The 22,649-nt window shown below is 40.2% G+C and overlaps 1 protein-coding gene across 1 annotated transcript; it reads right to left on the bottom strand.

Moving 5' to 3' along the window:
* Window positions 1–1,588: 1,588 nt before the first annotated feature.
* Window positions 1,589–22,011, bottom strand: baiap2l2a (BAR/IMD domain containing adaptor protein 2 like 2a). Its single transcript, XM_012921709.2, has 14 exons — window positions 21,848–22,011; window positions 21,396–21,471; window positions 20,228–20,314; window positions 17,432–17,493; window positions 17,242–17,313; window positions 16,560–16,637; window positions 16,306–16,449; window positions 12,273–12,371; window positions 9,129–9,195; window positions 7,702–7,915; window positions 5,638–5,703; window positions 3,860–4,055; window positions 2,714–2,754; window positions 1,589–2,339 (listed from the first exon to the last, which is right to left on the bottom strand). Exons 1-14 carry the CDS (start codon window positions 21,899–21,901, stop codon window positions 2,258–2,260), a joined length of 1,338 nt encoding a protein of 445 aa, XP_012777163.2. The 5' UTR covers window positions 21,902–22,011; the 3' UTR covers window positions 1,589–2,257.
* Window positions 22,012–22,649: the final 638 nt, after the last annotated feature.

Genomic DNA, 22,649 nt, shown 5'->3' with positions numbered 1-22,649 from the left:
AATGGCACCGGTTCTGACATAAATGGTAGTAACCAGACCAAAAAGCACATTTCGGTGCTTTTTTTCCCCTGAGATGTCATACACGTTGGATTCTAGCCAATCATTTTACCTTTTCAAGGATAGTAGGCGGGCCCAGGTACGTTCTTTTAGAGCAGAGCTACAGATTAAAAATGCCCAAGGCGAAGCGGTCAAAATCTTGCTGTACTTCACAGCAAAAGATGCAAACTCAGCAGCCTGCCACAAGTGCTTTAAGGTGATACTGTGCAAAGGAGGTAACACCTCGAATCTAATGAAACACCTGGCGACGCATAGCGTTGTTTTAAAAGCCGAGAAATGCACCGTATTTGATAGCTTGTTGCAAGACCTCACACGAGCACATCTACTGCGGGTGTGATGCCTGCTATTGGACCCGGAGTTAGCAACATCCCCCAAGAACCCGAAGAGTAGAGTCCTGGCCCCTAGCCCTGCCAGTGTAGCAGAAATGATAACGGATGATGGTGGCAGCAGCAGCCGTTCTTCTCTGGGTGAGTAGCTTAATGTTGTTCGTGTGTAATTTACGTTGAGTAGGCTAACCACGTTATTACATTAATGCACGTAAGGTGAACTAGCAAACACTGTCGTAGTTACATGCGGCTGTCTTCTTGTTTGATAGAGTGATACCATATATGCCCAAGGCTAACATTGTTATCTTTTTACAAAAAAAACAGCTAAACATGAGAGGTTTTAGGACAAAGTTTGTGTTTTCCATTGTTTGAGCACCGGTTCCAACCAAAGGAGGTATGTTGTATCAATAGAAAAGGCTAACTTTTCTAGAAAAAAAGAGACTTCTAAAAATAAAAACATTCTCCATTCTTTAAGCACAGGTTCGAGCACCGTTTAAGCACCGGCACCGTTTCAAAGGTACCGGTTTGGCACTGGTATCGGATAAAACCTAAACGATACCCATCCCTAGACACAACCTGATCTCCCTCAGGCAGCTTTCTTGTAATTTTCTTTAAGCAGACATCAGGAATAGTTCTTCAGTGCTTCTGCTCTACAATCCATGATTAATAGTGTTCTGTTGTGTTTTCGTATGCATATATGCTTTCCTTCAGAAGGGCTGGACTGCTGATCAAGACCACAAGTTTAAAGAAAGTCTGACTCAAGGTAACAAGACAGGTGGCTCAAGACCTTTGCACAGTACTGTGACTCTATTAATGTTATGGATTGTAAAGGCCTGGAGTGTGTACTGAATGCAGAAAAAATCTGAAACATTAGATTTGGCTGCTCATATGTACCCGTGACAAAAAGTATGCCTCTGTGGATTTTGTAGGATGAGAGTTAATACTTTTAAAACCATTAAGGGTTCATCTGTGACCAGGCTGCAGTAGATGCTCATTTGCCCTAAAATGTGCAAAACGCTCTGATTATTCAGAATGACAGATGGAGGAAGTAGACAGAAGTGGTGAATTGCACTGAGGTACTGATGCTAGGAGCAGAGGCCAGATATGAGGTCGGGACTGAAACACACTTGGTAAAGTAACAATGCGATGCTATTAAGGTGGTATTACATTATCTTTTAATACATTACATTATTCAGTACATTCCATCTCAGGCACATCATCCTATTTTTATAAAATATTACATTAGGTGCCTGCGGTTATATCATCATTTTCTAAAGTACATTTGAAGTACAATTAATATTTAGCAATGGACTTAATATCACATGTTGAACATGTGGAGGAAGATGGTGAAGGTGCAATATAAAAACATAAAAAAAGATAATTAAAGCAGCTGCATGGCATCGAGCACCCTCCCTGAGTTATCCTACATAATGAAAGATACACTTTACATTAACACAGTCTTGGCTCTGATTCCTAACATCAGCTGTACATTATATACATGTCACAGACAGCGATTAGTTATTTCCAAAAAGGACAAAGTTAAAAGCGTTCGCATGTCATCTCTTGGCAGAAAGACGTAAACATCACAGGAGAGGAATGATGATTTAAGACCCGTTGTGATCAATGCACCCACTGGTTTGTGTTACAGTGATTCATTCTTACTATTTTACAAATCATTTAATGCAAGTTTAAAAAGATCTGACATAAATACACACCTCAAGTCCTTATTCAGACTTGTTTCTTCTTTGTCCCATTTTGTGTGACAAAGGGGGGAAAAAAGACTCAATTTTACCTCAGAATTTAACAGTATATACTGCCAAGGTCAAGAACGAACTGCTAAGCCTAATAAAAGCATTTATTTCAGGGTCACGATGTCATCTTCGATATAAACGTGGAGCCGATCGGTCATTGGTGGACGTGGGCTTCAGCTTAACCGTGGCGAACGGATTGGTACCCCTGCAATATACAAGGAGATAAGGGCAGAGGAAAATAAAAGTTGGGTTGTATGAAGGTTATAACCGGAGAAATGAGCATTACATTTTGAAAACTGTACAAACATCAGCTCAAAAACCTGAAATGAGAAGGACAGTCATGGTTTTCCAAATGCTGCTAACTAAAATGGTTTCAGCACTAGAATGCACTTCAAACTCTAATGGAAGCAGTGCTGTGCCATTTCAATCACTGCCCTCAGCTGTTGCTCTCCAATTGTACGGGTTCATGATACACTTCAAGAAAATATCATTAGCTTTTTTAGAAGAGAAAGCACAAGCACTCCATTTTAACAGCCTGCATCCAATTTGAAAGCAAATTTGAAATTATATTATTCTTACTTTGGGAAGAGCTGCGGTCGGGAGTCATTCACTTGCGATCGCTGTCGAAAAAAAAAGGAAAAAGAGAAAACATGATGAAGAAGGTACAGTATGAGATAGGGAGAACCATTACAAAACCACAAAACAAAGACACATGCACTAATGGGAGCTCAGCGAGATCGAGCTCTTGACCCTCTCGCCCTTTCTTTTTCACTTGGTCCTCCCACAAAGGGGCTGATTGATGACCTGTGTCAGGTTGCCCCACACGCATTTCGCAGTGGGTCCACAGTTGACACAAAGTGCAAAACTACATTATTACAGTAGTGATGGACTGTAAAGACAACAACAACTGAGAGCAAGCAAAAACAATCTGAAAATATGCTTTAAGCTCCTGGCACTCAAATTGTTTCTGCATGTTCCTAAAACGCAAATGCTATTCAGAGCACTTTCTGATCTCAGTAGCACCAAAGTGAAAAGATCGTTTCTGGAATTATTTTCAGATCACGGCAGGGTGCTAAAGAGGAGCAAACGAGGAGCACACACACACACATGCACACAAACTCCAGGCTCACATCAGCAGCTCGAGCTTCCTCCCTGCATCCACCAGAAAGAAGGATGTGGTGTCATTGAGAACAGCACCTGGCCACAGTGCCCCTGCTGGACAGATGGGCAAATGCCACATTTGTAGCAAAGGTCTGCAAATATCGCACCCCATGAGAAGTTCCATCTCACTTGCCTATCTTAATTTTCTCCATTATCTTTGCACTCACATGCAGTTTTACATGTTTGCTGAGTCCCACACTTTTTCCCAGTGTGGTTTTTGAATGATCTTTATCGTTAATAATCTGTGGGCTGGTGGTTAGAACTTTCTGTTTAAAACTTGGGTTAAGACCAAATGAACCACATATTTATGGGAAAAGGATGTACACAACTGTGGGAAAGATTGATTTTTGCAAGCGGGCAAATAAGAAATCATTGATAAATTATCAGCAATTACACATGCGTACAATATGACACCACCCGACTAGATATGTACAATTCACAGTGGAAGAATTAGATAACTAGTTGTAGCGTAAATCTCTTTTACAAAGACTGCAGATGATAGATGATAGGACAGAGGATTGACTGATATTCTCCTCGCTGGTTATTAATAACTGACTGTCATACCTTATTTTCTGAATTAGACATGTTTGAATTCATAGGTGGTGCCTTATTCATAGACTGCGAATGTGGTTTATTCAAAGATGGTGACTGCGGTGGCGGCGGCGGTGGTGGAGGAGGGGGCGCGGCCCCACTCTGACTGCTGACTCTTGGATGGTTGGGCAGGCTGTTCATGCTGCTGTTGCTCCTGAGAGTTGCTCTACTGAAATTATACAAAAATTAAAATTAGTTTGGAAATACAATTTTTTTAAAAGCACCTGGACTTTTTAGGTCCTATTGATATAAAACCTGGTATTGGTATCTCAACGATACTTTGTTTCTGTCCTGTAAGTTCAGGATGTAGCCCACTGAAATGTGTTAAATAAGTTATCAGACTTTATAATTTTTGTGTTGACTGCTGCGTATACTTCATTTATAGCTTGTAGCACATTTAAATCAAGGAACTTGACCCAAAGTCTGCAGTATAAAACATAACTACTAAAAAGTCCAGTTGCCTTTTTTTAAGCTCTTGAGACTACCACAGAAATACAGCATCTCTGTTTTTATACCCAACACCTGATCCCTTTCTCTCTCTTATTCACGAAAGCAGGTCTTACTTATTAGCCGAGGGATGGATGGATTGAGTTTTCACATGAGATGCACGGGCCTAGCTTTGGTGCAGTTGATAACGTTCACATTTAGCTGTGACAGACTGTGTGTCTAACTGAAAAAGTTTTACTTTAGCAGCTCCTGCTGAATTTCCCCACAGCAATAGGTCACCCAAATATTTTAAGTAGTTCACCTATTATTTCAGACCATGAAGTTTCATACTGACCCTCTTTTAAATATGTTGGCCCCAAAAACAATAGGGACAGCCTTGGGGCAACTACATCATGTTTTCTGCATCACGTTTGAAGGCAAACATTGTGCATGAGGTTTAGTTTAAATCCATTATTACCTGCTACTATTACAGAAAGGAAAGATATACTGACTGAAAAGCAATAAACGCAAAACATCCTCCATTCTGAGCAATACGTTGTTTTTGTCATGATATACCAATACACTTCTGTAACAACCACCGATTATAGCAACATGACGTGACATTTGACAATAAGAGGCACCGCTTGCCACCAGGGCTGATATACTTTAAACTACAGCAGGGCCAAAGTTTGCAATGGCACTGGGAAACAGACCTAAGACCTTTCTAGAACTTCATTCGTTCCAGCTACAAGTACCAAATAGGATTGTGTTTAAACAAACTTATTAACAACAACTAAAACCACCCACGCCCACTGAATATGAAGAGGAATTATACTTCTGGGAATGAAATGAGACTGAAAAACAAGGAAGAGGAGACAAAAAAAGGAGACAGTGGTGAAAGGAGCAAATAAGTATGATTTTGTATAATGCTAAATAGCTAATTAGTGCTAGTCTAACCTTGAATGTAGGAGTGAGAGACACTTGAATAATGTAACTTCCACTAGCCCCAAATTATGTTGTTTACTTCGAAGTTTAAGCAAGTTGGCTGGGTATCAGAGTCTGGACAGCAGGAGTTAACTTGTTAGTGTAGCTAGCATGCTGAAAGAATGCAGATGCTAGTAGCTGCAGTATTAATACTTCAAAATCAGTCAACTCGATCTTGGGCATTATTACCATAATGCACATGCTCTCTGCCAGTTAGAGTAATTTTTACATGCTGTTTTGTAGGACTGCTGGTGGTGTCAGATTATATATAACATAATGGAGAGAAAACTCTAGAACTGTTGATCACTGATGATCAGTCAATTTAATGAAATCTTTATTACCTGGGGGTGGGTGACACTGGTGGATCGTCCACTGCTTCCACAAATGAGGCTGGAAACCATCCTTGACTGAAATCAAAAGGTGACAGAAAGTAAAAGCTACAGTTGTTACGTGTTAAGTGAAAGAAATACACATATAGGAACATGTAACGACTTGTGAGCCTTTTAGTACAAGTGAGTTATGCTTTTAGTAGTTTTTATCGATGCTAGCTGTGTGGTTAATGCCAGTCAGTCAGGTTGGAACTTTTGCCTTTGGGTAGCATCTGTGTTCAAGTACAGACTAAATATTTAATTTTGTTATCTTTGCTTCATTCAGTGCACTTTTTTCATTTTTCTGTCTTTCTTCTAGTCTAATATTTTATTCCTGTATTTTCTATTCATTCATATGTTGGCATAGTGAAACCGACCCTTCTTAAGTCAAAGGAGCTTGCAAAGAAAAGCGTCTGGACTTCTATAAGTTGCTTGAAGACGTTTCACCTCTCATCCGAGAAGCTTCTTCAGTTCTAAGGTCAAATGGTGGAGAGTCCCAGATATAAACCTAGTGGGAGTATCCCCCCACAGAGGGACAAAAGGACCCCCTGATGATCCTCTAATCGCCTGAGCCAAGGTGTAAAACTGGGTGTGGGTCCCAATCAGCCAGAGTTTCGGGTGTGTTCATTGTGAAACCTGGCCCCACCTTATTAAGAACGCCTCTTTGCGTTCTTAAAGTCAGCAAAGAGGCACAGAAAAGAAGACCAGACACCAGCGAGGGAGGATAAGAAGGACAGACGCAACAACATTGTCATCCCCTATGTAGCCGGTGTATCTGAGAAACTCAGGAGAGTTTTCTCCAAGCATGACATCCCAGTGCATTTCAGACTCAGAAACACGCTCAGACAAAAACTGGTTCACCCGAAAGACAAAACGCCAAAACACAGACTTAACAATGTGGTGTATGCTGTACAGTGCAGCGAGGAATGCCCAGACCTCTACATTGGAGAGACCAAACAGCCACTTCACAAGCGCATGGCACAACACAGAAGAGCCACCTCCACAGGACAAGACTCAGCAGTCCATCTGCATCTTAAGGATAAAGGACACTCTTTCGAGGATGCCAATGTTCACATTTTGGACAGAGAGGACAGATGGTTTGAAAGAGGAGTGAAAGAAGCCCTCTATGTCCACTGTGAGCGACCATCTTTGAACAGAGGCGGGGGTTTACGACACAAACTCTCTGCCATCTATAATCCAGTTTTGAGATCCCTTCCCAGACGCCTTAACGCCCACTCACATCCTGGGCCATCTGATCTCAGGAATTCGCACGATAAGGTGGGGCCAGGTTTCACATGAACACACCCGAAACTCTGGCTGATTGGGACCCACGCCCAGTTTCACACCTTGGCTCAGGCGATTAGAGGATCATCAGGGGGTCCTTTTGTCCCTCTGTGGGGGGATACTCCCACTAGGTTTATATCTGGGACTCTCCACCATTTGACCTTAGAACTGAAGAAGCTTCTCGGATGAGAGGTGAAACGTCTTCAAGAAACTTATAGAAGTCCAGACGCTTTTCTTTGCAAGCTCCTTTGACTACGATGACCTGGATGACTGAGAACCTTCACAGACATACGACCCTTCTTAACTTTAACAACTACTGCTTGCACGAATTCTAAGGACTACACATTTTCTCAACACGCAGAATGTAGAACTGTCCAAATTTGTTGAACTTACATAACAAAAAGCAGTAGAACAGCAAAATATATACACTGTGTGTTCTGATAAAAGATTTCTAGGTAGTTTACAGACAATTTTGATGAGTAAGTAGTTATATGTAGCAGAGCTATGCAAACAAATTAAGATTTAATGTGTGTTTGGAGTTTGCTTTTGCTTATTTCTAAATGGGCTAGAAGGGCTTATGAGGCACTATCTCTATGTCTACAAATAACCCCATTCATTTTGTACTATGCTAAAATTATTACTTTTTTCTTATTAAACTGGCCTATGTCATCTGCAAGCAAATGACAGGAACGGACACTTTGCACATCCACACATGCAGTCTCCACGCAGTCACAAACTACGATTTTTTTTTACCGTGGGCTGTTGTCGGCACGTCCAAACAGCCAGCCGTTCCTGGGCTGTTGGACCAGCACATTAATTATCTGTCCCCTATTGAAGGACAGCAAGGTGGGGTTGGAGCCAACAGGCTGGTGGGCCACCCGGGCCTTCATGACTCGTCCTCCACCACCACCACCACCTCCTGCTGAGTCTGCTCCGAAGCGAAAAACGCTTCCCTGTGGAGACGGGGCTGGAGGAATGACAAATGAAACACGAAGGTACGAAGAGAACAGTTTGTTAAGCTGATAAACTTTCTTGGCAAAGAAGAATCTCTGGTGAAATTATTAATTAAAGAATATTAATGACTAGATTTTTTTTGTGTGTGTGTAACTCAGAGGGTTAGGAGATTATTAAGTGTCTTACTCCAGGCGCAATGCTTTTGTTTTAGCAGCGGGGTAATTCATTGAATTATACTGAATAAGCTGATGTCATTTTCCCCACCAGTGAACACTGGTTACAACCTACATTATTTCGCTACTGTTGTTTATGTTCTATTTTGATAAATCATTACTCCGTCTATTTTTACTCTAAGCAACCAAATAATTAGCCTTTTTTCAACTGAAAGTACAAATGAGGAGCCATGAACGTGCACGATGTGCAACGTTATTAAGAGGGCAATAAACAGTTAGAGAAAAAAATTGATAAAAACATCTGGTAGCTGTAAGCATCATAAGCACTGATGAATAGCCATGATGGGATGTGAATATTTAACAGACAAGCATTAACGTGACGGGAACACATTTATTTTTAAGTGGAACTAAACATCAGATCACTGAAATGGGTTTTTCATGGTGGCTGTGGCTCAGGAAATAGAGCATGTTGTCTAATAATCAGAATTTCGGTGGGTTCTCCAACCATGTGGGGCGATCGTGGCTCAAGAGTTGGGAGTTCGCCTTGTAATCGGAAGGTTGCCGGTTCGAGCCCCGGCTTGGACAGTCTTGGTCGTTGTGTCCTTGGGCAAGACACTTCACCCGTTGCCTACTGGTGGTGGTCAGAGGTCCCGGTGGCACCAGGGTCCGGCAGCCTCGCCTCGGTCAGTGCGCCCCAGGGTGGCTGTGGCTACACTGTAGCTTGCCATCACCAGTGTGTGTGAATGTGTGTGTGAATGGGTGGATGATTGTGTATAGTGTAAAGTGCTTTGGGGTCCTTAGGACCAAGTAAAGCGCTATACAGATACAGACCATTTACCATGTGTGTCAAAGTGGGTAAGATACTGAACCCAGAGCTTTCCCTGATGCATTGTTTGGAGTGTGAGTGAATCTTAGGTTAAAAGTGCTTAGGCATAGATAAAAGCTAGAAAGTAGAAGAGCACTATGGATCATAAATGCATCACTTGAACACCTAAAAAGCTGATGTTAAGTCTATTTTAAAGCATTGTAGTTCTTTATTAATCCGCTGCTCACCTCTTGATGGTATTTTGCCGAGGGGCATCTCGTCTCTGCTCCTTCTGATCTCCTCCCTCATTCCCACCTGTATGAACATATAACAAGCACAGACTGAGACTATATTCAAATCTGTTGTCATTTTACTATTCGTGTAAACATGAGGTACTGCTGTTGTTTTTGTAGGAAAGAGTAAACTAAGAGTGGACTAAATAAGCTCAAGCCTGCTGGAATTTCAGGTGCAAACAACATTTCTATTAATGTCAGAATCAGAATACTTTATTAATCCCGAAGGAAATTATAGATCTGATGTCCAATCACTAATCTCTCAAAGGTTTTTGAGAATCCTCTAAATCAAACTATACTGACAGCAATAATTGGGGTCGTTTCAGTCTACGCTGACCTTCCACAATAAAAAATGAATACTCTGCCATTTGTGTCTCTGATTGGTAGATGACTAATTTTCCTAAGAGGAAACATCGCCCACATAGACTGACAGGATTTGAGGTATGATGCATTTTTTGCATCTGATTGCTTGAGGGGATGTAGATGACAAATTTTAGGCCTGGTAGCCGTTCATTTCACGTGCAATGAGCTGAAAATTGGATGTTTTATGTAGACTTTACCATGTGAAGTAAAGCGAAAATTAAAATGATAACTGACCTGTCTTAATGAATCGTTCATGTTCATTTTATAAATTTTTTTTTTTAAGTTCTCCTAGGTTCTCATTAATATTATGTCCCTGTCTTGCTTCTTTTTTGGTTTCTTTTCTGCTGCTGTGGGAGCTTTTTTACTTGTTTTGTTCGATATGTTCTTTGTTCCAATCACTTGTACATACTGGACTTTTTTATTACAAACCCAGTTCCAAAAGATTTGGGAGGTTGTGTAAAATGTAATTATGATTTGGAAGCCCGTGTTGTATTCACAATAGAACACAGGGCGAGATTAAACTGCATCATTTTTTAGAAAAAGATTTTGAATTTGATTGCAGGAACATGCCTCAATAAAAGTTGAGACAAAGCCGAGTTTACCACTTTAGCTTTCTCTTTTCTTTTAACCACAGTCTGTAAAAATCTGGGAACCCTTGAACACAAATACCCACAGATTCTCAGAATCTTTAGAGAATAAAAAAACATTATTCTGAAATTATCCCACAATTTTCAGATATTTTTTTTAATTCACTGATTTATTTTTTTTTAGAATGGTAAACCTCTGCCCCTATAAGATGCTGTTTTTCTTATATCCAGTCATGTGACTGACCTGTTGCCAGTTGACTTAATCGGCTGAAAAATGTTCCTGCAGATGTTTTCTCGCAGTACAACTTCATTTTCTAGCTTTTTGTCGACCCATCCCAGACGTATTGCTTGTTGTTAAAATGGTAAATGGCCTGTATTTATATAACGCTTTACTAGTCCCTAAGGACCCCAAAGCGCTTTACATATCCAGTCATCCACCCATTCACACACACATTCACACACTGGTGATGGCAAGCTACATTGTAGCCACAGCCACCCTGGGGCGCACTGACAAGATGAGATAAATTTTCTATGTGTATTCTGTTCTATTTTGAATAAAATATGAATTTCTGAGATTAACAAATCATTGCATTCTGTTTTTGTTTGCATTTTACACTTTACAGTTTTGTTTCTTTTTGGATATAAAAAAACCAATTAAGTATCATTCATTTCTATAATAATAAAAATAATGGATTGGATTTATATAGCGCTTCTCAAGGCACCCAAAGCGCTTTACAATACCACTATTCATTCACTCACTGGTGGAGGCAAGCTACAGTTGTAGCCACAGCTGCCCTGGGGCAGACTGACAGAAGCGAGGCTGCCATATTGCGCCATCGGCCCCTCTGGCCAACACCAGTAGGCAAGTAGGGCAAAGTGTCTTGCCCAAGGACACAACGACCAGGACAGAGAGCTCAGGGATTGAACCGGCGACCTTCCGGTTACAGATGCGATTCCCAACCCCCTGAGCCACGGTCGTCCCAATGACTTCACTACCCATAAATTATTCATTGTGGCATTTTTGAAATTACAGTTGTTGAGTGTTCACTATTTCTTGTGAAGGTAGTTTACTTGTGATAGCAGCTGTGGCAGATTAGTTTGCACCAGCGGGCCAGGAAACAGCGATTCATTTGAGCTTAAAGGAATAGTTCCACTTTTACTCACTGACTGTTAGATGAAAAGATTTATTGCACACTACAGCCAGCAGCCAGTCAACTTATCTTAGAAACATGGAGGGAACAGTGTGGCTCTGAAGTCAGTATACACATAGATGCTTTTTTTTCCCTTTTAATTTGTCAAACCTGACTCACAGGCTTTTCTCTGTGATACACTGGGATAAATCCCTCGTCAGACCAAAACAAACACTGGATCAATGCTAATCCTCTGATTGTTATTATGAAAGCATATGTGGGATATGGTGGTTCACTGGCATGTCGCCTTCCAATGAGGAACAGACCAGCAGGGTTTATCTCAGGGACATCTTTGGTCTTTACTTCAATAGTAATTGCAGCTGTTATTACAAACAACAATGTGGTTTTGATTTGTGCAATTATCTTTGGTGGTAATAAATCACTTTACCGAACTCAGAGACAGAAAAATGTGCACATATTTGAATGCTACACAGGGTTCAGATTCAGATAGCTTTAAAAATGTGTGCCGCATTCTTCAATTTATAACTTTATCCCTCCTCTAAAGGTTTTCTGTAATTGTGTTTCATGCACCAAGTGTGATTCGTTTTGAAGATTTCAAATCAATCAATGCTAACCACCAGAGGGCACTCTGGTAACAAAAATGTTGTGCTTTCCCCCACAATGGCGTGCCTTGGGTCTGATGTTATGCATTTCTCAGTGGAGATAACTCACAGTTGTATCGCAATTGGATTTCTTATCTAATATGTGGCTCATGAATTCAGTTCTACTCAACAATGCAATTTTTAAACTTTCAAGCGGTTTTCAATTTTAAATTTCCCAAAATAGACTTTAAAGAGATTCACTCAGTTTTCCACCCCAAAGACAGGATTATACCCCACACAGCTGCATATTTTTGGAGTTGTGGAAGTTTCATATGTCACTGTGGCCCCAAACCTTGCATAAATAATTCAGTTGCTAGGGTGAGTCACTGATATAGACACACTTTCTTCTGAACTCACAATGTTGTCCAAAGTTGAAGGTCTGTGGGCCTCCGGTTGTCTGGTGGCATCAACCTCTTCTGTCCAGGCAGCAGCTTTCTGCTGGAGAGTAACCCCGTTCTGCAACACATCATCATCAACACACACACACACACACACACACACACACACACACACACACACACACACACACACACACACACACACATGCAGATAAATATTTTTCCCCATTAGTAAGTGAGGATTAACACAGTTGCAAGCTTAGGTCAGAGCAGCTTATTTTAATACTCATTTGGCCAAAAAGAGGAAACTGAACACAGTCTTCAGAGTGATGCTATTACACATACCATTCGTACAACTTTTGAAAAAACAAAATGTAGGTTTAAATCAACGTAGTTTTATTAGTCTTGCCTTACAAATATGCCACCAGCATGCCTTTCTGTTTACAAGACCAAAATCTGTTTCATCTGGAAAGGTTAAAGCTGTGGCATTAAAAGTTTGTGAAAAAAGTTTATGCGATTAGGCAATAACTGCCAGATGGGGCCAACTTTTTGAGCATAAGCGACAAACAAAACAAAAAAACAAAAATCCCAACTTCTGATTATGAACTCAGCAAAAACTTTTGAGTCTCTGAACTCAATATTTAATTTCACATCTTATTTACTACAACTTGATATTTATTTTGTAAATCATGGCCCCATTTTTGGTAAAATAGATATTAATGCCAGGAATGCTTTTGGGAATTCCCTGCGATTTGTTAGTTCAGGGGTCCCCAATCCCAGTCCATGAGGGCCGGTGTCCCTGCAGGTTTTAGATGTGTCCTTGATCCATCACAGCTGATTTAAATTGATAAATTACCTTCTCAACATGTCTTGAAGTTCTCCAGAGGCCTGGGAATGAACTAATCATGTGATTCAGCTGTGTTGACCCAGGGTGATATTTAAAACCTGCAGGGACACCGGCCCTCGTGGACTGGGATTGGGGACCCCTGGGTTAGTTGCTACTGAATAGCTGTGCAGTGTCTGCATTTTCTAAAAACCAAGTTGGTGATGCCCGAAATGTTTGACTTAAAGCTTCAAGACAAAGGTCCACATTCGCTACATCTGTGCTTTATATGCAAGCTATGTTGCAGACATAGTACACCCCAACAGGAAAATCCACCACGCCTACCATGTAAGGTGCACAGGCACAAGGAACAGAAAAAGGAGCCCAAGAGGGTATGTTGCAAAAGTACCTCCTATCTCCTTTTCTAACCACTTGTCCTTGACCTCGATGACATTTTTACTGTGGTCAATGACAAGCGGTGTGTAGGAGAATTCGTATGGAAGCAGGACATGAGAAGAGCAGTTTGCTGAGCATCCAAACGACCCTTGTCTCCTAAAATGATGTGAGGTCACTGTGTTGAATCAACAGTGTGCAGAATATGAACTACAGAACGCACGTCTTACTTCACCACAACTTGTTCTTAGCCTAAAGCTTCAAAATGAGAATGACGTGAAAACTAACACTTCATCAAAAAGGTTGGAACTTTAAAGAGAGAGCGTATAGGGCCAGATTTACAAAGATTATATGGCAGCCCAAAGCCTTCTCACACAAAAAGCTTTTGGATTTACTAACAGTTTTGTGAACATCGTGGATATTTTTGGTTTTTGTTGTTTTTTTGAGTTTTTTGGCAGCTGGCCTGTGACGTATGTATGATGTATCTGTGACGTATATTATGACACACGTATTTGCAAACGTGATTTACTCACATTTGTTGTGTGTTATTTATTGTAAATTGCACAAAATCTACCACAAAGCCTAATGCCTGTCGTGGTTGTCATAGTTGCTTCTCGCGTCTTTATGTCGAACAAGAGGGGTAAATTTTATCAGACAAAGTGTGTTATTGGTATGGATGGATGGCTCAAAAGTTTGTTCTGTCCTAAAACTCTTGACTCATAATTCACCCTGAGTAATTAGAGGCTTATTTCTGCTTGTCAGTAATGCTGGTATTGTAACACAGCAGATCAGAAATTAACTTGACAGAGCTGTTTCTCAGCAGTGCGCACACAGTGAGTGATTTCTCTCCAGTCTTTAATGAGTAAAATTGAAATGTTTGTCAAAAGCTTTTTGCAGCTAATAATGAGATTATGTCACTATGTTAGATGAATACTCAGAATGTTACCTTCGTTAACACAGGGCAGCTCAAATTCTGATGGTAAATAACATTTGTCATTCTTCTACACATCCTATAGGTCAGCTGTTCCACACAGATTTCAGTTTTATACAGTGTAATAGTTTGTAATATTGCAGCTCTCCTCTGGATAAATCCAGCTCTCCGCCTCAGTCTCAGTCCTCAAGACTTCAAACCCAGTGCCAAGAGGTTTCTAACAGAAGAGTTATCCCTCATATCCTTCAGACTCCTCCACTGATCTGACCTGCCTCACTGGTTTCTGAGAGTGGAAACTATACACGCGCCTATGCACTGTAATATTTTGGTTAGTAGGCCCAGATAACTCTCTCTCATGCTTCCTCATTGGGTCTGGGGCTGCTCTTGGTAGAATGCTGGTTAGTACTGCGAGACAACAAAGACAGCATCATTTAAACCAAACTAAATTCTACGGACGCTTGAACGCACTTCAATTAATATAGCTCATAATCTTGATTTAGAAAGTTGATATAGATCAATGTTGTGTAAGGCAACAACGGGATGAGAAGAAGATTATTTTTTACAGCAGTGTTATGTTCAGAGTTCAACTGTGCATTTAACTGTTGTTGAAACTTCAACATTGCTCAGCAGGTTAAGGCTTGAAATGGGAAACACAATTATAATTCACATTTACATGATATGCTGTCACTTATGGGATGGTGTTTACTCCTCTCCTTTCATAAAGGATGGTCCCAGTGTTTTCTGTGCTAAAGGGGGTAATAAAGGAAGTAGTGGAGCTTATTTCTTAGGGACCAGGAGAATTGGAACATTTCTTATTATGTCTGCCGCACAGACACTTACGCATCACTTCACTCAGTTAGGAACCTTCCTGAACAAAATGGACTACTGGAAGGTATCAAGTGATCCAAACAACAAACTTTCCAGATCAAAATCTGATCAGCTGCAATGAGCCTGTTCCACATGGCCCAAACCCTCATAGGACCTGAAGGATCCCCTGCCAGCACCCTGGTGCCACTAAACCCACGGGCCTCCTTGTTCACATCATGTTTAAGCTGCTTTGGTGGATTTTATGCTCCCCTCCCCTTGTGTTTTTTCCTCTTTGCTTCTTCTCCTTTGCTCCTCTCTCTCCTCTCTCACTAGTCTCCTCCAGTATGTCAGGGGGAGTAATTGATCCTTTCCCTGGCAATAATAGTAACTATAACTGTGCTCCTGTCATGTCAAATCTATTATTAAATTGCATGAGATAATCTGTGGTTAAATAGTAACTGTGTCTCTTTTGAGCTCCGGCTTCATTACATCTGCTGATTTAATCTGACTTTCATGATTTCGATCATTCATGAGCATCTTTCCTCAGATTCTTTCTCTGTTATTCATCTACTGCATTTTAGCATCTCTTTGAGCAGCTTTCAAACTGCTGATCATAAAGGCATACAGCAGAGTGGCCACATCTTACTTGCTTATTCTCACATGACGGTAAGATTAGTTGTTATGAGGTCATATTTAATATGTTGCAAGGGTCTGTTTTGTACAGTAGTAGCTATTTATCTATTCCTGTTGTAGCATACGGTTCAACCAACATCTGCTCAACAGGAACAACTAACATGAAATGTTGGTAGAGCGGTATCATAAAAAGTGAAACAAATATCATAAAAGTGAGTCCAGAGTTCAAAGACACAACCTGCAACCAGGCTTGCTGTAGGAAGCAAACCTGCTCTTGAACTTTAAAAGTCTGACAAATGGTTATAAAACAGGATGACCTCACTCTGGGGAATTATATCTTATATCTTATCTTATGTTTCTCTGACATTCATTAGTAAACTTCATCTGCGAAGCATCTCCAGTTAGTAAGCCAAAGTGAGCTATAAATATTAAACTTACAAATGCTATTTGAAGTAAGTTGTATACCTTATTCATGAGTTTGGTGAAGGACTCTATCAGGCCACAGTGCTTTTCTGCCAGGAAGCGGTATCTTCTCTCTTCCTCCTGCAGAGCCTGGTTATGGCTCTCCCTGAGGAAGTCCACATACTCACTACCACCCTGAGGATACGCCTAATTGACAGAACATGGATACAGAAAACTGTACAAGGACACATACACAAACAGCAGTGCTGAATTTCTCTCCAGTGTACTGAAAGAGTACAGGAGAGAAACGCACAAACCTGGCTGGGTCTCCTGTTCAGTCTCTCCAGAGCTGCTGCCTGGCTGCGGAGTTGCATTTCATACGTTTCCCTGCTGCCCTGTATGAGAATGCATATCACACCTGTGTAAAACCATCTCAAACGCTCAGGTATTTACATTAAGTTGAAAATCTATTTGTAGAAGCTACAATTTTCAAGTTATATTAATTTCCAGCTTGATTTTTTATTTTATTTAATTTTTTTTGGACTCTACTAGAGTAACTTTGTATGAGTCACAGTTCAAAATAAGCCTTTTTAAAAAATAAAAATAAAAATACTAGGTTACAGCCCTGCCACTCAGTCCATCCTTTATGTGAAACAAGCTGGTTTAGTTTGTTGCCTTTTTAGGCCACCCTGGCTTGAAACCAGCGTTCTTCTGACTGGCTGCCAATTGCAAACAGAAGGTTTGAACAGCAGGTGTGTTGGGCGCCGTTCACAGCCAGACCTCTGACATCAGACAGATCCAAGAGAAGATAATCTGAGCTGTTAGAGCAGTTTGAAGTCTTCTGGGTCACTTTGACATACACTGACCTCATTATTTTTAGCTTTGGCCACGTTTAGCATGAGCACCATTGTAAGCATATATAAGAGGGAAAGCATAAGAGGTTCAGTTTACCCTATCCTGTCATACTCTTACAGTCCCTTCTGTTTTGTTCTTACTCACCAATAAGTAATCTCTGTCTAATCTGACATTTTTTTCCATGGAGTCAAGAACCTCCAAACTGAACCAGCGGAACTGAGAAGAGACAAAGAAAATAAAGTTACCCTAAAAACATGGAAAACCAGGAACATATTCATTATATCGTAGTCAAACACCATGATGAGCAATGAGTGTCTACTAATATGTAACTTACTAATCCCTCCAGTTCTAAGGTGAGTCTTCGCTGGCTCTCAGAAACCTGAATCAGGACATCTCCTGAAAGATGAGTGGATTATAAATATATAATATCTTTACAGAACAAAAACATGAAATTATATAATGTGCATTTTGACTTCCAAACTCATCAGGTATCAACAGATTCAAAACCAGATTTATCAGTAATGATAAGCAGGTAAAACATGTTCTGTTGTTGCTAATATAAGATCAGACCATCATGACTCTAAAGTCCTTTTTGTGTCACAGATACTGAATGATCTCACAACTCACTATTACACAAGTGGCTGATTTCAGCTTTGTGTTGCTCCAGCCTAATTTTTTATTGTTTTATTAACCCAGATTATGTTTCTCTATGTAGGTGCATGTAATAACACGATAACTCTAGCCAAATTAAGGAACTGTATTTCTTAGTCCATTAAAAATAAAGCAGATGTTGACCAAAGTGTTGCACAGCTGATGGAGAGAAACCAACATAATGGCTTTGACAGTATTTTGGACAATTTCCACTTGTGAATACAGCCTAGAGTAAAGCCGAATAAAGACTCGTGAAGGAGTAAGCCAACCCTGAAACTATAAATGTTGGCAGCATCAGAGGCCCACCTTTCACTGTTAACAATTATGGAACTACCATTATATTAGCAGGTAAAGAAATGCTGTAAGAGTTATTTCAAAGCGAATCCATAAAGACGTGTTCAAGGCTGTACTAACAGTGATTCAGAACAACAATAAGGAAACTGTATTTATGAAAGGAGACTGCTCCAAAAGGGCAGCACGGTGGCACGGTGGTTAGCACTGTTGCCGCACAGCAAGAAGGTCCTGAGTTCAACTCCAACATCAGGCCGGGGTCTTTCTGTGTGGCGTTTGCATGTTCTCCCCGTGTTTGCGTGGGTTCCCTCCGGGTACTCCGGCTTCCTCCCACTGTCCAAAGACATGCAGCTTGTGGGGATAGATTAATTGGATAATCCAAATTGCCACTAGGTGTGAATGTGAATGTGAGTGTGAATGGTTGTCTGTCCCTGTGTGTTAGCCCTGCGACAGACTGGCGACCTGTCCAGGGTGTACCCTGCCTTTCGCCCTATGACAGCTGGGATAGGCTCCAGCGCCCCCCGCGACCCTGAAAAGGATAAGCGGAAGCAAATGGATGGATGGATGGACTGCTCCAAAAGTACATAGCTACAGTACAATGAAAAGTATTTACCTCCTTGTTCGTTTTTCTCATAATTTGTACACTGTTTCTCAGATAATCAAACAAATTTCAATATCAGGCCAGTATAACCCGAGTAAACCCGAGTGCTTGAGCTGTAGGTCACAAACTGATGGCTGGGCAGTCTTCATCAGTTTTTGGGCCAGGTAGGTTTAGATAGCTTTTATCCCTTATTACAGGAAAGCCAAACTCATTTTCCATTGTGGGCCACATACAGGACTGGTAAAAGTATAAATTGCTATGGTACAAAATAAAAATGAACTTTTCTTTCATTTAAATATTTGTCTATTACGTGATTACATTGGTGTAGTATTAACAGCCATAGCCAATGTCTATGTAGCAAAAACCTGTAAAACTTAAATATTTAAGATGATTTATTTAAAAAAAAAAAAAAAAGATCATTTATAAACTGCATTCTGTGCTGACTCTAGTTATCTCTGTCTAATGATAAATGACATGATGATCTGAAATGAGGTAGTTTGCTAGCTCTGGAAGTTATTTTCTTGCTAACCCTGTTGTGTATATTACAGTTTTCCTAGTGTTCTACTCTTTGTGGCTTTATAAAGTGTTCTTTACCACTTTGTGTGGATGGCTGGTGAACTTTCATTTTTGACTCTTGGGCTTGAGGACCAGTGTAAGTGATTTGACTGTTACTTACATTTTTATACAGCTTCCTTGTTACTATACTGAATTGATTTCTTACAACACCTCTACTTCCTTTTTAATGAATCTCTGCGTAATCGCAATAGCATCCTGAAAGTTTCGCAACTTCTTCCTGAGAAACCTCAAAGGTCAGCTCCTGCTGTCAAGATTTATTGGAGTGAAGGGTAGGGGATGGACCTAAACACTGATAAGAGCTCTAACCCAGTTCCATCATCATTTTCTAGCCTACTGAAACATTGCAGTACATTCTGGAAATGTTCGACTTATTCAGCAGGGAGACTATATCATTGTACAGTGTACAGTAAGAGTAGACTAATGATCCAGTTCCTACAAGGTCTTCAACTCCAACTGTTTAAACTGTCATACCGCTGACATAAAGCAGTTAAGTGAACGGAGCACGGCCCGCAGCCTGTCTTCATCTATTATTCATGTCCCCCGCTGACATCTGACACCCATCTGCCAACATTCTTAACTTACATAAAAACTCCCTGAAACATACATCAATTTAGCTTTGAACCCATCCAGCTGTTATGAATTAGAAATTAAAGTTTAAAGTTCTGCCACATTCTTCACTTGATTTGAGCCCAATGCAAATATTAGGTGAGTCTAAGCGAAATCTTTTAGTCCTTGTGTGCACTGACTGTTGCAAATGCTGTGAAATGCAGTGCCTTCAATAATTTCAAACACTATGTTTAACACACACATCAAAGCTAATCACAAGCACACATTACGCATGCACAGCAATTATGAGTGCAATAAAATGCTGCCTCGGGGAAAACTGGGGTCCTCATGTTTTAATGTGTTTAATAAATGGCCACGAATACATCACAGACAAACTGCTCATATCCTGGTGAGGTGCAAAAACGTCTTTGCGTTTCCACTCATCAGCTGTGGATTCTCACATACCTATGGAGCGTGATGATGCCGTGTGGAAAGCTCTCTCCCCAATCTTTGAAAGTGCGCTAAAGTAAGCGTCACTTGTCGCAGCAAGAGCTGAAACACATACACACAAACACACACACACACACACACAGCACAGTCGTTTGATGGTTTTCTTTAGCACAGTTCATTTTCCAGATATGGCACTTCAAAAGCAGATGCTAAATATAAGAATATGGAAAATTATCAGCCCTATTTGTATTCAAATGTAACGTTTATATACCCAGGTCCTCTGCCTGTAATGTACCAAATGAGTGGTTGAACAAAAGTATGCAAAACAGTCTGAGAGTGTGAGACTGGCTCATTTCAAGAGTGAAACATTACTGATTGTGCTTTATTACTGTCAGTCTGCATTTTATAAAGTGACGCTGGGACAGTAAAATTAACAAGTTCTAATTTTGTCACTTCCTGGTCTTGGTAAGAGCTCAGTGACATGTTATAAGTTTCAGGCTCCGCCCTGAACACACACAAGAAGTTTACAGCCCCCCTTTGCGGCTGACAAAGAGACACATCTTAATCTAGTTCTTATGTCTGCAGGACTGTTGATGCACCACTGCTATTACTGATTAATTCTTGATACAATAATTGTGCTGTCTACACAAACACATTTAACTTAATATAATGAATATCATTTACATTTCATCATTTTAAAGATCTTCACATTAATGCACCAGCAGTGGGATGAGTGATGAATATGATGTAGGTAGCTGAAAGACAGAGTTTAATCCTGGCTCTGCAATCAGCTCTTCCCTTTCTTACAAGACTTATAGAAAACATATAGAGCTACACCTAAAAAGAATCCAATAGTTCTATATTGAACAAAAGCGTCATTGTTCCATTATGTCCACATCAAATATAGTGGTGGAAGCGTGTTTGTCTGCTGATAATGTAGTCATAACAACGTTGGTTGGTTACAGACCCATAACTAAGGCTGTAATAGCACCAGGATATTCCCAAAGCATATGAACTTTGGAGTTGCACTCAGATAGATACCTGGCAGCTCCCAAACTGCAGTTTATGGCAGTTATAAAGATAGTTTTGTGATTTTTCCCCAAAATAACATTTAAAAAAATTAGCAGCAGATTTTTTCTTTGTTTTTGCTTCCATACATTTGTTCTTTTCTTTCAATACTTACTCTTGAAGGCTTGGATGTAACTGTTCCCCAGTGAAACCAGTTTCTGTAGGCCTGGGTTGAACTCATTAATCAAGCTCTGTTTACAAAAGCACACACACACACATATGCACAATTACCACAGCTTCTTTTGAGTATTGATAGCCAGAAAAATGTAACAAACCCACTTAAAGAGGAATCAATACAATTAATCTTGAACTCAATTTATATTTATGAGCACACCCGCTCTCTCTCTCAACACTGGAGCCTCTGCAACACAAGATTCAAATCTCTGCTGCTATCAATTGAAAGCGAATGCTCGTTGAATTCGAAAATGGCATCACGTTTTCCACCTCAGTAGCCACGAAATGTTTCCATGTTACAAAATTTGCCCCAGTTCCCCAAAGAATCTCTCAAGAGGAAATCAAGTTTGTTTAATGCAAGTGCGCGGCCCACACAAAGTATCTGTTTCTTACCGAGTAAATCCCCAAGGTGGAGCGATGCAGCTGATCACTATTCATTCCCGACATGTTTATATCCAGAATAGTGCAACTGTGAATTGAATCCAGAGAAGGTCTGCAGGCCTTAAATCTCTCTGAAAAAGTCCCACAACCTCTGAAAGAAATGAGAGTTAGATTGGGTGTGGAGCTGAAGAGCGAGGGCAGCTCAGTGAGGTGGTAATCAACACCGGTATGGCCTGAGAAAGATAGGAGTAAATAATTAAACGTGGCCCAACCATAAAACACACTGACACATGCTTTGTGTGTGCTCAGGTGGGTGTTACCTGAAGTGAATGTTTTATTCAAGACTTTAGTACATATCTGCTTTCACAAAGTGTTGGAAATGATTAAAATAACCTGTAAAATTACACTGTTATTATCATATAAAACCATATTTTTTCAATATAACAGAATAAATCCAACAATTTCTCTCGGAATTCAAGGATTTTCCTTTCCTGCCCCAGATCAAGGCTAACAGTTTCCTCATAGGTACGTATTGATAGTTTATCTATTGTACAATTTCTTACAATAGCATTTTTCAGGCGCTAGTTTTTTCTCCTTTTCTTCTTGGATTAATACATATACCAGTTGATTTTTATAGCGGCAGTGTATATGCCTTGTAGGATGTAAAAGCGTTGAAAGCTTCTTGATGATTCTTATTTTTAGTGTTTATGAAAATGAATGAATGAACCTGTTTCTTCTCAAAGCAGCATTATTAGCTATGCAACTAATGTCATTTAAAGAAAGAAATATATTATTATGTCAACTGAATATTTCT

This window comes from Maylandia zebra, linkage group LG4 (genome assembly GCF_041146795.1).
Source record: "Maylandia zebra isolate NMK-2024a linkage group LG4, Mzebra_GT3a, whole genome shotgun sequence".
Lineage (NCBI taxonomy): Eukaryota > Metazoa > Chordata > Actinopteri > Cichliformes > Cichlidae > Maylandia > Maylandia zebra.
Note: the sequence above shows the minus strand (reverse complement) of the source record. Positions and strands in the feature narration are given on the sequence as shown.

What these genes read in the sequence shown, in the direction of transcription:
- baiap2l2a (XM_012921709.2), bottom strand. Translation starts at nt 21,901, where the DNA reads ATGTCGGGAATGAATAGTGATCAGCTGCATCGCTCCACCTTGGGGATT. An exon ending in CTTCAACTTTGGACAACATT is followed by an intron (nt 9,196 to 12,272) that starts GTGAGTTCAGAA and finishes ATGTTCATACAG; the next exon opens with GTGGGAATGAGGGAGGAGAT. An exon ending in TGTCTAATTCAGAAAATAAG is followed by an intron (nt 2,755 to 3,859) that starts GTATGACAGTCA and finishes TTTTTTCGACAG; the next exon opens with CGATCGCAAGTGAATGACTC.